The sequence below is a fragment of the Triticum dicoccoides genome, chromosome 5B (assembly GCF_002162155.2).
Source record: "Triticum dicoccoides isolate Atlit2015 ecotype Zavitan chromosome 5B, WEW_v2.0, whole genome shotgun sequence".
NCBI lineage: Eukaryota > Viridiplantae > Streptophyta > Magnoliopsida > Poales > Poaceae > Triticum > Triticum dicoccoides.
Window position 1 is genome coordinate 55,358,958 of NC_041389.1, and position 13,738 is coordinate 55,372,695.

The 13,738-nt window shown below is 40.1% G+C and overlaps 2 protein-coding genes across 2 annotated transcripts in view; both read left to right on the forward strand.

Moving 5' to 3' along the window:
• The window catches only part of LOC119309019, an 18,408-nt gene extending 13,683 nt beyond the window's left edge, over nucleotides 1–4,725 (forward strand). The window contains exons 19-20 of the mRNA XM_037585139.1: nucleotides 531–573; nucleotides 4,240–4,725. Coding sequence (XP_037441036.1) covers nucleotides 531–552 — 22 coding nt within the window. The 3' untranslated portion in view covers nucleotides 553–573; nucleotides 4,240–4,725. The remainder of the gene's footprint in view (nucleotides 1–530; nucleotides 574–4,239) is intronic.
• Nucleotides 4,369–5,906, forward strand: LOC119307334. The gene is made up of 4 exons (XM_037583415.1): nucleotides 4,369–4,499; nucleotides 5,298–5,407; nucleotides 5,498–5,558; nucleotides 5,648–5,906. Exons 1-4 carry the CDS (start codon nucleotides 4,477–4,479, stop codon nucleotides 5,754–5,756), a joined length of 303 nt encoding a protein of 100 aa, XP_037439312.1. The 5' UTR covers nucleotides 4,369–4,476; the 3' UTR covers nucleotides 5,757–5,906.
• Nucleotides 5,907–13,738: the final 7,832 nt, after the last annotated feature.

Below are 13,738 nucleotides of genomic sequence, written 5' to 3' on the forward strand. Positions count from 1 at the left end.
TGTGAACCTTCATTCTTCTTTTAAACTTTCAGTATTATGTAAGTTTCAGTATGACCCAATAGCGAATAAAGTACAAAACAATTGACAGCTGGAAATGACACTCTCACCAGGAACTAATACTCCTGCTACCCACTTTGATTAGCCAACAAGATTTTAAACTATGATCTACATACATATGAATTCATATGTTGCTAAATTGAATGACGTCTTTTTTCTCATTGATTTTCTTTGTCGTGCTATTTCCTGTAATTTGCTTGGGATGTATTCTGGAATTCTACGCTTGCCACTGACCGTCCCACCATCATGTGGACCTGAGCCCAAAATAGCCAGTACTCAAACTCAATTTTTTTGGAGCTTGGGAGTGCGCGTAGAATAATTGTGTGTTTATTCATCTGATACAATATTTATGCTACCATTGAACTTGTTTTATTTTAATCTTATCCTTATTTTTTTGAGATAGTTGTTTGTGCCATTTTTTAGGATATTTCTCTTTTACTCCTTCACTTGCTAACTATGTGCTGGCTGTTTAGGTGCCGTGGTTCAATGAACTAAGAAGTCAAGCTTATTACTGAGGTAATGCTACAGTTACAAGTATTTCCATGTTAGGCTCAGAAGTTAGCATTTACATTATACTTCGTCGTCTGTTTAGCTATCATTCTTATTGGTGAAAAGCTGAAAGCCGACAATAATCTGCTCCAAAGAATTTGATATGGTATTCCTCGATTGCAAGAAAAAAAATGTAGCATATCCATATCATCAGTAGATATTCTTTGAAGTGGCAAATCATTGTGTTCCGTTATTGTGTGCCCTAAATTTAGGTGTTAGTATTATCGTTGGGTTAGAATTTTTGCCGGAGTTGGACAGGATATATAAGTTTGATTATATGGAACTGCAAATGCTCAGCTGATTGCTACAATGAACTTAATTTCCAGGAGAATGGGCTATGTTGTCCCCTTCTCAGCGTTCCTCTTCTAATACAAACTACATGCATTTCGGTGTGGGTTCGAGAAATCTAGGTCAATGGGGAAATAATCCGATTGGTTTAGCAATGGTTCAGTCCCCTCATTCATTTTATATCTCTGTTTCTGAGATCAGTTTAACTCCATTACTGAAGCCGTATGGGGGTGTTGTGCAGTCAGATAATCAAATGCAATTCTGTCATATCATGTTATTACAGAGACTAGTTGAACGCCCGTGCGTTGCCACGGGAGGATATAAAATAATGATGATTTATCGATCAAATCATGGAAGTACTCAATGTTTGATGTGCTTACTTTGGAGTTCAAGGTTATTTGATCCATTTAGTTATAGCGAATGCATTGTTTATTGAACTGTATCATATAAGTGCTACGAGATTGAAGCGTTCAAAAATATATTTTTGGAGAACTTTCAAAAAGTTAAATTACATCTAATACTTTAGTGACAAGACCATTATTTTCAGAATTCATTTTCTTGTATAAGTCGCAACATTTTCTTGGCGTTGCCGACAAAAGCCTTATTGAAGCAACCTGTCGCATGGTGTAGTTGGGAGTGTAGAACATTAAGGTTCTACGGTCCAGGTACATCATCAGAAGTAAAGATTAGAGGCACGTGCATGACGTGGGAAAGAAAATTTAATCACTCAATTTGAGACTTATATTTGAAACAAAACAATCAGATATTAAGTGATAACAATAAACTAATACCCCCTTCTTCCAAAAATGTATAGTATTCTCTCCTTCCCAAAATGTAGGGCCCGCTTGCCCTTTTATGTTCTTCGTCACACAACTTTGACTATTATTTTCACTTAGTGTATGGCTATAAAATTAGTATACACACATGAAATAAAATTATTTTTCAAGAGAAATACTACCATACCTTTTAAACATGTTCAATCCACGTACTTTGGCATGTACAACAGGTCAAAGTCGTGTCCTCCAAATAAGTGCTTTACATGTTGGGAAGAATGGAGTACATAAATCAAAAGTCTGCTTCATGCCTTCCTAGCTTTAATACTTACAGGTGTATGGCAACTCCTTGAATCATAAATCAGGGCTTCTGACCAATAGAATCATATACGAAATATTTCATATGCTTGGCTACAATTTACACAATACAACAATGATACATAGTGTTCAAGATAGATGGTTTCTGTAGCAAATATAAGTAGAAGGTAAAGTGTTACATTCCAGCCTCATGACTGCTTAAGTTAGTATTCCAGTGTGAAGCTGGCCTCCTCATGGCTACACAACTCTTTGATCATGTTCGCTAAATCGTGAAATCAAGAAGTTGATTTTCTTTTCGCCTGACCTCAAAATATTTGCACAAAATCCGTCAGTTAATTAGTGAATCTGGACCTTGATCATCATACCTACGAATCTGGGAGTAAAGGAAAGTACTTGCGAACGTTAATATTCTAATATGAAAGCTTAGTACTCCCTCCGTCCCATAATATAAGAACGTTTTTGACACTAGTGTAGTGTTAAAAACGTTCTTATATTTTGGGACCGAGGGAGTAGTTTATTAGCATGTCTACAATAAGTACCATTAATGAAAGCTTAGCAGAGGTTATCATGTTCGTTTTGTTGCGCTTGTGAAAGATTCCAAAACCATATTTACATCATGATAAACTCATGTAGAACTACATATTGAACACTGCCACTTATCTAGTAGTGCTAAGAGTCATTTATTCAAAATGTTCGACAAATAAATGATACCAAAAACATAACACGTGAGATCATAGATTATTAGTCTGCAACAAGTCCCCTCTCCATTTTTAGGAAGCTCGGCAATATGGAATGATGGAGCAGTCTCACAACCTGCAAAAGATTGCTAGATAAATATAAGAATTTTCAGTTTAAAGAAAACATACAAAATACTTGATCTTGTAGCTATTTTTGGTCTCTAGGAAACAAAGACCTTTGATGCCATAAGTGTATAGAGATATATGTGAGATCTTAATATTACATGATAAATTTTGTATCTTTATCATTCATAAAAATAACTTGCAGAAAATTACCATAATCTATTTATTAGACCATGCTACCCATTTATATTCTCATATTTACTGAATAAGCAGCAGTTGTGTTTACTATACCACAAATCATAATATCAAAGTGTAGGAACAAACTTGATTTTTGTTGAACAGAATTTTTTTTTACTTTGTTCTTTGTCAAACTCTCCACCTAGATTTTTCATCTTGATTTGCACAAGTCGTGCTTAGGGCTATAGGATACAAGAGGCAAAAAGGTTGCTTGAAAAGTAAAAATACAAGAGGCAAAGAGAGTAGTGTACAGGAGGAAGCACATCGCATATGAGGGAGAGAAGGGGAGAGATGAACATGAGTACTGCCTGTCCAGAGAGAGAGAGAGAGAGAGGGAGGAAGGGAGGGAGGGAAGGCGGCCGGCATGATGGCGAGCATGACGATGAACGAGGTCAGGTAGTGTGGAAGTTCACGTGGATAGGGCAGGTGCCGATGGCGCGCGGGAGTGCGATCGGAGGCGACGATAGGGTAGCAATTTCCTTCGCCCTAGCAGATCGTGCATGTGTAGAGGTAAGCGGCCCACGGCAGTTAGGGATCACATAGGCGAGACGTGTGTGTGTGGGTTGGGTTGTTTCCTTTTTGTTCCGGAAAAAACCGGTGGGGATCGGTGGGGATGGGAAAAACAATGGGAAGGGGGATCGCACGTGGTAAGGAGGTGGAACCATCATGATAACGGCAGATCCCTGGGATGGGAAAAATGATGGGTTGGGGGATCGTACGTGGTAAGGAGGAGGTGGAACCATCATGACAACGGCAGATCCCCCTTTAATAGTAGAGATGGCATGGAACACGGAATGTCAACGAGTTACTTTGTAGTCCAAGCTCGCACAATTGCCTGCCTTCTTGTTAATATTTCTGACATAAAGATCCCGATTGATAAAATCAGTTATTTTAGACTTCAGCAACCTATATACTTTGTAGGAGTGTAATGTAACTTTTACCTGTATATGGATGACCTTCCATATGTTCATATGGTTGAGTACTGACCTACTTACATGTACCTTTAGGCTTGATCCAGCACCAGCAGCCAACTCTATGGGCTAATGCCATCATTTTTATTTCCATTTCATTACATAGGGAGGACACATGATTAAGTATAGGGCACATGATTATGTCTGCATTGCTGGCAACTTTGGAGTTTCTTTTGAATCTTTAACTTGAAAACGACTTGCCGGAGATCTAGAGTTTTTTATTGTCTTCCTTTTGTCCCTGGGCAGGATTTTACACTAAAGTACAGGATGGTGGAACATGCTGTTTTGGGGAGATTGCAGTTTCTTACCCTGTGATGAAGAACGAACTACACTATTTTAGGCTAGATGAGCTAATTCAGGCTATCCAGAGTAAGGCACAAGCGCCGACTATTGGTTGCCAGCTCGCTAGGAAGACTGCAACTGAGCTTTCTCCGTCTGGTCTGTTGAGAGTGAAGAGGAGTTCAGCGTGTGCGGAGCTAGTGGATGGTTGGTTACTTGCTGACAAGGTTAATACTAATGTTCTTGCTCATATCTGGATAGAATTGGAAAACCCACAATCTTGTACATTGCCAAACAGCCCAACACTATGATTAATTGCATTTGACCGATTGAAAGATATAGAGATTACATTGTGGTTATTGGATGAGAAGTAAATCTAACTAGTAGCCTGTAAAAGATGAAACACAGAAAGGCAAGCAGTAATGAAGTGTTTCCTTCATCTTGTGAGGATTATGCTCTTTTGCCCCAATGCTAGAATTTCACGATTAACTTGAATGAAGTGTGCATGGCAGTATGGAAGGAAATAGCCTTGTGGCTTGCTTGCACATGCATGGCACGGAATCTCCTTTCCTGCTTGATGGGCCTGTGGTGTGATGCCTTCTTCTTGTATCCCCTACCTACGGAAGATGTACCTACCAACATGGCCAGCTTTTGCACCCGGATCAGCATGAATCAGATTTGGGCCTTTTCTTTGCTTTGGCTTTAGTTGCTTTGAGCAGGGAAACACTGTCGCTTGGAGCTTTTTGATTCCGACCCATTCTCTTGGGATGGACAAGAAGTTCTCTCCCAATCACAAGAGAATTAGTCCGGCTCAGAGCCATTGCACACATGTTTAATACTCCCTCCGTCCCAAAATAAGTGTCTTGAGCTTAGTACAAATTTGTACAAAGTTGAGACACTTATTTTGGGACGGAGGGAGTATGTTATAAATCACACTACAAATTGTGTTTTTGGGCGCAGTTATATCCTGTCTTTTGGTAAGCCGTGTTGTTTATTCATTCATGGACCTGCTCGTCTTGTTGCAGGTACATACATACATATATCTCTCTGTCATCCGTGGGGTTTGTATGTAGACACGCCCTGTATGAATGTGAATGTATATGCTTCCATCCACAAACTATTCGGAACCAGTGTGGTATGTGCTCATCTCCTGCCTGTATTAGCAACCAATTATTTCCCCTAATTGCAATCCTTATATTTGGTCTGCTTTCTGTGTTAACCACAGGACGGCGTTCTCGCAGGTTGCTTGATTTCTCGCCGAGACATATGCATAATAATCCATCAGTGTAAGTAAGTGCGTTCTTAACCTGTTTGCTTGTGTAGCCCCAACCCGTGATGCAGGTGTGCATGCTAATCTCACTGCAAAACCGAACAGGAACGGGGAAATAATCCAAAGCAAGCAAGAATATGAGGAGGCCCGCAGGTCTAAGGCTCGGCATATCCCAAAGAAAACAATGGGTAATTCGAGTTTGGTGTGTTGCTAAATCAGCTGGCTTTGCCAAGGAAAAAAAAATACCCCGGTGTTGCTACTTCTAAGTCGACTGAGATTCTCTTAGAGAAGCGCAACTTTTGGTGAAAAATAAAATGTAAGTCGCGCTATTTCACTAAATTGAAAATGCACTCTTCTGAACTGATCCGCGACTTCACAAAATCTTAGTCGACTTAGACATAGATAGACCGACCAAAAAAAAAGGAGATCCTAAGCCAGGAATCTTGCCCATGAATAGCCAAGCCAATACATAGTTATGGCATGCGAAAAAAGACCAAGCTTTGGCAATGATTCAAGCATGTACCAAACTTTTAGGCCCAGCCAGCAGGAGAAAATTCATGGTTAGTTTGGGCACAGGCAGAACACGTACGCCCATTGTTACCATCTTTCCATGGATGCTCAAGCTCAGTGAAGCCACATGGCTCCTCTTGGCATTTTGGGGTGTGACGTGAGCGTGCAATCATTGTGGCTATGTTAGATTTATTGATCCTATTTTCCACCAAACTAACCAGTACTCCCTCCGTTTTTATTTACTCTGCATATTAGTTTTGGTCAAAGTCAAGCTTTACAAACTTTGACAAAGTTCATAGATAAAAATATTAACATATACAATAACAAATCAATACCATTAGATTTGTCGTTGAATGTACTTCCACATCATATAGATTTGTTATGCTAAATATTTATATTCTTTTCTATAAATTTGGTCAAACTTTACAAAGTTTGATTTCAGTCAACTCTAATATGCGCAGTAAATAAAAACGGAGGGAGTATTTTCACTGTCAAAATACATAAATAACCAGTATATTTTTCATAGCAGCTTTAACGACCAGCCGACGCAGGAAGTTCCTTTTTTTGCATGACGTGGGAAGGGTGAGCCCCCAAATAAAGTCAGTAGCATGACCGAACACACCAAACCCTTGCGTCACACTGTTGGTATATGGCCTCTGGTTCTCTGTCCCGTTAGCCTTGGCCCACCTGTTCGTGCATGCTGTAGACTTCCAGAACAAAATCAACCGTGGAGAAAATTTATGTTAAGTGGAGAAAAAAAATACATTTTAATGGTACACTGTAAATATAACCATGTCCACTGGAGGTGTGGATAAATGTTGGATCATCCACCGAACGTCAATCATCTAGAAGCATTTGCAACCGTATGATTTGTATTTGGGCGCCTAGGAAACGCTGATCTGCCTTGCCGGGCCCATTCCATGGACCAAAGATTTATTTGTGCGAGGAAAACTCAAAGAAATCCGGGCCCAATCGCTTGGACAAGAGAGAGCAATGAAAGTGAACACCAAACCCAAGGAGATCTGTGGATTATATTTTGGTTTTATTGTGGATGATATAGTATACTATATATATACACACGTCTAAAAGCAGCAGATGTTTGTACGCTAAATCCTGTACTAACATGTGGTTTCTCTGATACAAAATCACAATTATTAGTAGTTGTTTTTTAAAATATATTTTTGTGATACTAGCCATTTCATGTCATATAAACAAAAAACATATTAACTAAATAATCCTTTGTTAATGTCCTGTCTTTGTTAAGCCTACTAGTAGGTGTAACAAGTGGTTTTGTGTGTCACCGGCTTTGAGCTCGGTCGGAAGAGCGTGGGTGGCAGCACAGGGATGGGAAATCCCCCGTGCTCTCCTTTGGTCGGTTCGAATCCGGCAGGTCGGCAATTTCAACTAAATAAAATTAAAATTGACCTCCCGAATATAGTTTTCTTGTGTCTGTTTTGCTATGTGATCAGTCCTGATTAATAATGCTCCCTCCGATCAAAAAAAAGTGTCGTGACTTCATTTCAGTTAAGAAGTACTCTTTCCGTCCCCATGGTTAACCTTTTTAACCTTTTAACCCAAATATACGTATTTTGAGGAGGAAAATGTTACCGAGCATGCAACGCAAGGATGTAAAGCTTCAGTGAACCCCTGTTTTCTTTTTCCTGTAAAATTCAGGCCACAAAGTAATTGTATTGCCATTTTAAGACTTGTTTGCATTCTTGTATGTAACTGCTGTTATATAAAAGGCAAACAGTGCGTGCCAGAGCAGATATAAGGTCCTGTGTCTGTGTGGCTCGAGAAAAAAAAATTCGTTTGCACCTCGCGCGGTCGTGGGCTCTTGGCCGTGCAAGTGCAAGGTCACCTCTTCTCAAGAGAACACTGAGGTTGTGTTTGGCATTTTGGCAGATCACAAAAGTTCTGCTTGCCCACCAGATTTTGCTATTTCAACGTTTGTTTTACTCGTGCCTATCCTCTTATATGGCTAATTTTTTTGTATATATTCTATCTTATATTTTTTTGGTCAGTGCTAAAGCTGTTGCCTTGTGATCATGAGGTCACAGGTTCAAGTCGCCTTGTGGTCATGAGGTTACGGGTTCGACTCATGAAAAAACCTCTTGCAGAAATGTAAGAAAACCCGCGTACAAAATATCCAAAGTGGTCGGTCCCTTCCTTGGACCTTGCACAAGCAGGAGCTACGTGCATCAAACTGCCCTTTTTATTATAAAAAAGAGTGCAATACAGTTCATCAACCAGGAACCGAGTTTGAAGTACAAGAGATTGCGACTTTCTCTATTGTTCTATCGCAGCGAACTGCTACAAGAAATATGATCAAGTTCACAGAAAGAAAAAAATTTGATGGAAAATACATGGCATAACGTATGTAAGAGCAGGTTTCGGAAATGGACTTTCCTGCGCGATGAGCATTGGTCTTCACTCTTCGACATCTTTCTTCCCTGTCCTGCTGCTTTTGGAGGCATGCAAATTTAGAGTTGCCATATCCGAGCCTTCATAATTTTCTTACATACGAGACCTATATATCATTAACTACATACTTATTCTTCAATTGGACTAAAATTGCATACTCAAATAACCAATAATAGTGGACCAAAGGGCAAAGGTCACATATATCAGAGAACGTCGGTGGCGGCGGCGGGTTCGATGCCGCCGGTCACAAATGTGGCGAGGGCGAGCACGACGGTGAGGGTGAAGATGACCACGAGCACGCTGGCGAGGATGATTCCAACGACGATGATTTCAGGGACGACTCGATTTTGATTCCGGCAATGCTCGAAATTACAATACGCGTTAAGCCATCAAGTGAAAATTTTGGTGGACGTTCCCCGATGATGAGGGGAGGGTCACTGTCTCTTGCCCTTCGAGAGCAGCACCCAATCCGCCCGCATGGAAGGAAGTGGTGGCTGTGGGCGACATGAGGGAAGTCGAGATTGTGGGTGATGACCTTTTCATAGCTACGAGTGGCAAGAAACGTGGCAGGAATGCCCGCCATTAATTCGCTGTGGGCTACGCCATTAATTGGCATGCTTCTTGGTGTCACGGGCACCTAGCTGTCTCCGCCGTTGCCAAGGAGAGAAGATGGACCACACGGGAGGCTGAGGAGGGAGGGCCACCTCCCGCGCGAGTGGTTGGCATATAGAGTGCCCTCCAATCCAACGCTCCACAACCTCCGAATATGAAGGATCGCGGGCTCGATTTGGAACACCCTCTATAAATTATGATGATCAAGGTTGGATTCTGACTTTGCTTGAGTGTCCTTTTGGGCCAAAAGTGCTATATCGGCGGCTATTATACCGATCGACCTGATATGGGACACAACTAGAGTTGCTCTTAGGGAAGGTACACTGCAACTTTCCTTCTCCCCTGTCCTTGTCCATCGTCAGTCCATATGATCATCGTTGCGCTAACGCTTGGTGCACCACTCCATTCTTGGTACTTCGATGCAAACGGGCATCACAATTGACTATCCTCACTAGTATTGTTCGGTGGTCATCTATCGTCACATTTGTCTCCCTGCGGTAGTTATATCCCTCTATTGCTAAAGGGTGTTCACAAATTATCATAATTTCTAGGAACAAAGAGTTTAAGCTAGAAAGGCCTTTTTCGATGGAAATACCATGGCTTGTCAGTTTTAACTAGCTAAGATGGAGGCGATTGACTCCCTTTGGACCTCCATGTAATTTTATACTTTGTTGGGGTTGTTTGTATTGTTGGTGTTGCTAATAGATCTGAGGGGTTTTTTTCGCAAAAAAAAACTTGATTGGTTAAATTCCGCCTAGTAAAAAAGAAGGATTATAAATTTCTAAAATGGTAGATGAAAACATAGAAGCCACTGCAACCCTCCATAAACGAGTAATCTGCCAATGCAAATGTTTTCTCAACTTGTTTTTCTATGGTATTTAGAAATGTCAGATATAAAAATTCACCTTTTTTACCCGCAGGAAACCAACGTTGCTTTGTTCACTCGAAACACCCAGAAATACAACTTTTTATAAAAAGAAACATCCATAATGTTGACGAAGATATGAGCATGTAGTAGTAGCTTGATTTTTTGGCCCCTTTCCTGAATATCCTAACGGCGGCATTGCAAAGGAAAGAATGAATATTAAGCATGAGCTACTTGATTGTGACTAAACTATTTAAACCTACTCGATTGGTTAGCACTTTGAAAGTGGAGAAAGAAGCATCACACCCACCCAACTCTGATTCGTGCCGACCGTTCGTCGCATCAAACCGGTCGGCGGCGGTGCTGCCGATTAGCGCCGTCCAACCCCCTTCTTCATTCTCCCTCACCGCACGCACTCTTCTCCAGACTAGCTTCCATGTCTCTCCCCCACCTCGCCTCGCCCACACTCCTTATGGCGTTGGCTGGATTAATTGACCCACCGGGGAGGCTAGACTCGGAGACCGGCTTGTGTTTCGTGCGCGCCCAAGCTTTGGTCCGATCCCTCTTCACGCACGATGTGCCGTGGTAGTGCTTGATGAACCCATTTCGTTCTAGGATCATACATGAGTTCAGCGAGCCAATGTTTTTTTCCTTATCATTCGTCGTCGAGTCCATATGTTTAATTTGTGTCCAACTTATTTATTAACCCCACTATTAATTAGGTCGGTTTCCTACCACAAATATGTGTGAGAATTAAGCTGGGTCATGATAATGAGGCTGAGTCTATATACAGTAGTTCATAATTATTACTATAACATTGTTGAACTTTCTTTATTTACGAAAAATGTTGTCAATTCTATGAGCTTAACGAGTCATAATTTTTCCTTGTTTTTCGTCATTGAATCCATAAGTTTGTACCTGCAACTATCCATTTATGAATATATTTTCATTTCCTTTGAAACATGGTTTCCAAATATTTCTACACATGCTTTCTGAAATGGCAACTTTCTTTACTGTTGGTGATAATAGATACACGTTTGATCAAATATTTTATTCTACTTATTTATTATCTCCACTATTAGGTCATTTTTCTAGCACAAATAAGTGTCATGATTAAGCAAACATTTCATTGTTTTTTCTATTCCTAGGAGAGATACTCTGTTTATGTAGTTTTGCTACTTTATGAGAGAGCCCTTTCTTCTTTTTGATACAGTTGATCCTTTAACCTTTTAGAGCGTGAGGTTTTGTTGCATGGCTGTAGTTTCTATTTGCTATGTATACTGGATACCCCCAGTGAATCTCTATGTTAGTATGGTGCTCATGCTTTAGTAAAATAGCAGGGTTTACATAGTTCATAATTATTACTTGAACCTCAGTGCGCTTTTCTTCATTTCTCACGAAATATGATGTTGATTCTTATCACGATAATCGTTTCATGATAACAGGTAGTGGTGTACATGTTGCACTCGTTGAACCAATGCTTCATACAACATTGCGTTATACCTGGGCATTGTCTCCAAAAGTATGTTGCCTATCAGACAAGTGGCAAAATCATCTTGCTCATGGTGGGTTGACTTCATACGTATGCAACGAAAGTCTTGTGTACATTGCACAAAAGATTGGTTAGGTAAATGGAAATCCTTGCTCTTTGAGGATTGACTCCCCACAGTAAGGTAGTTTTTCTCACTTTGCTCAAAAGTATGGATAGCACGATCCTCGCTTCTAGAGAATTGACCCCTCCGCAAAAGCGAGAAGATTTTGCTCACTTTTCTTATAATCAAGGAAAAATCCTTGATCACTTAAGGATGCTAAGGGTCAAGACAATCTTGCTCATGGAGAGTTGACTTCCCACGAGCGCAAGGTAAGTCTTTTGCACATTGCAAAAAATTTGCCCAGGCAAATGGCGATCTTTGCTGTTGGAGGATTGATTCCCCAAAGGTAACATGTTTTTTCTCACTTTGCTCAAACATACGGCTAGTTATGATCCCCGCTTATGAAGAATTTCCCCTTCACAAAAGCGATAGCATTTCACTCACTTTTCTTGTTCAAGGAAATCTTTGATTACTTAAGGCTACTCAGGCAATCCTTACTAGTGGAGGAAAACAAATTTTCTTCTTCATCAAAAACAATGATTGGCTTGTTTACTTGGCGCAAAGATAAGGCTATGCAAGAGGCAAATCAATTTTTGCTACGTAGAATAGCATATTTTACTTCTAAAACTGAAGGCAGATGCTGGTTAATTAATACAAATGTAAAGCTAAGCAAGGGGTAAGGGGATCCTTGATAGTGAAGGAGAGCCATTTGGCCCTCCCTCAAAGCCAAGGAAAATCTTGCTCACTTGAGGCTACTCAAGGGGCAAGGCAATTCTTGCTATTGGTGGAAAGCAAATTTTGCTCTCCATCAAAACCACTGATTGCCTTCACCATTTGGTACAAAAAGCCTATGCAAGGAAAAAATCATTGCTGCTTAATGCTACTCAAGGGTGAGGCAATCCTTACTAGTAGGGGAGAGCAATTTTTCTCTCCCTCAAAATTAAGGATTATCTTGCTCACTTTGGAGGGTGGGTGAGTAACTCTGCCTATGCTATATGTAGCCGGTCCCAAGCCCAGATAAAAAGAGGAGGGGCCGCCATACCATTTATATTTTTGTAATGTTCATTGTGTCTTTTTGTTTTAAAACATAAAAGCAAGTAATTAGAAAAAAGATAACCCCTTTAGGAAATGCAACACATTTTCCATTGTTTATAGTTGGATTGCCTTGATACTAGGACCTGGTTGCCAACTCATTTTGTGCCTTTTGACCTACTCTTACACATTTTCTATCTATTGTTGATGAATGAAATGCTAGAGCTCATAGTGTATAGAATTAAAACTTTTGAATTCATATGGTTGTAGCTTTACCTCTTTCTCTTGCTCTACACCGGCAAGCACTGAGACAAAGCTCGTACTCTTCGCTGACGCATTGTATTTTTTCATGCTTTGGATAATTTTTCCCTATTTTATGTTCTGTTTTTTGCTTTGCTGTCAATTCAAGAGCCATTACTAGCTTGGGTATTAGCTAGCTCATGAGAAACCACTATATTTCCTTCTCAAAGGAGCTTCTAACACACTGCTAAGAAAATTCTTTGTACCATATTTTAGACTCAAAAGTAAGATAAATAATGGACCAATATTTGCTCGTTTCCATATTATACCATGCGATGCAATTAAATTGTATAGTGATGCGTCTCCAACACTAGCACCACCTAATTAACATCCATCCATATTGCTCTGTCTTTTGGAGCAAATGAAGCTTTCTCATGGTTAGCTCATCGTAGAGGATACATGTGAACATATGGTTTGGTAATTGGTACTTTAGAAGTTTAGGAGTCTATATAGTTTGGTAATTGGTACTTTAGGAGTAATAGTTTTTCTCTGATTGACAGATATGGTTTGCTAGCAACTAACTGAACAATCAACTGCATATTTGTTTTTAGTATAAAAACTTCTGCTTGGTGGTATCATATTGCATCATTTGTCAATTCGGTGATGTGCATGTTTTTAATCTGTGTCTAACTAAATTCTTGTGTATTTTACCTTTTTCTCACTAATAATGTCATGTGGTTTACAAGATCTGGCCCAAGAGACAAAAAGGTGACTACCAATCCTTTCATCATATTGTACCAACTTCATTTAATCCTTCATCCATCGCTTCTTTGTGTCGATGCCTGAAGTTATTCTTGAATGCTTTGTCATGGCGCTCTAGCTTGTTACTTGAGTTCCTAGGTAGCTATTGTGCTGAGCTGA

Bases quoted from the DNA above. Each gene is read 5' to 3' on its own strand.
- LOC119307334 (XM_037583415.1), top strand. From the start codon at position 4,477: ATGGTTGGTTACTTGCTGACAAG. The intron at 5,408-5,497 runs GTATGTGCTCAT...TGTTAACCACAG, and splicing joins AACTATTCGGAACCAGTGTG to GACGGCGTTCTCGCAGGTTG. The intron at 5,559-5,647 runs GTAAGTAAGTGC...AAAACCGAACAG, and splicing joins ATGCATAATAATCCATCAGT to GAACGGGGAAATAATCCAAA.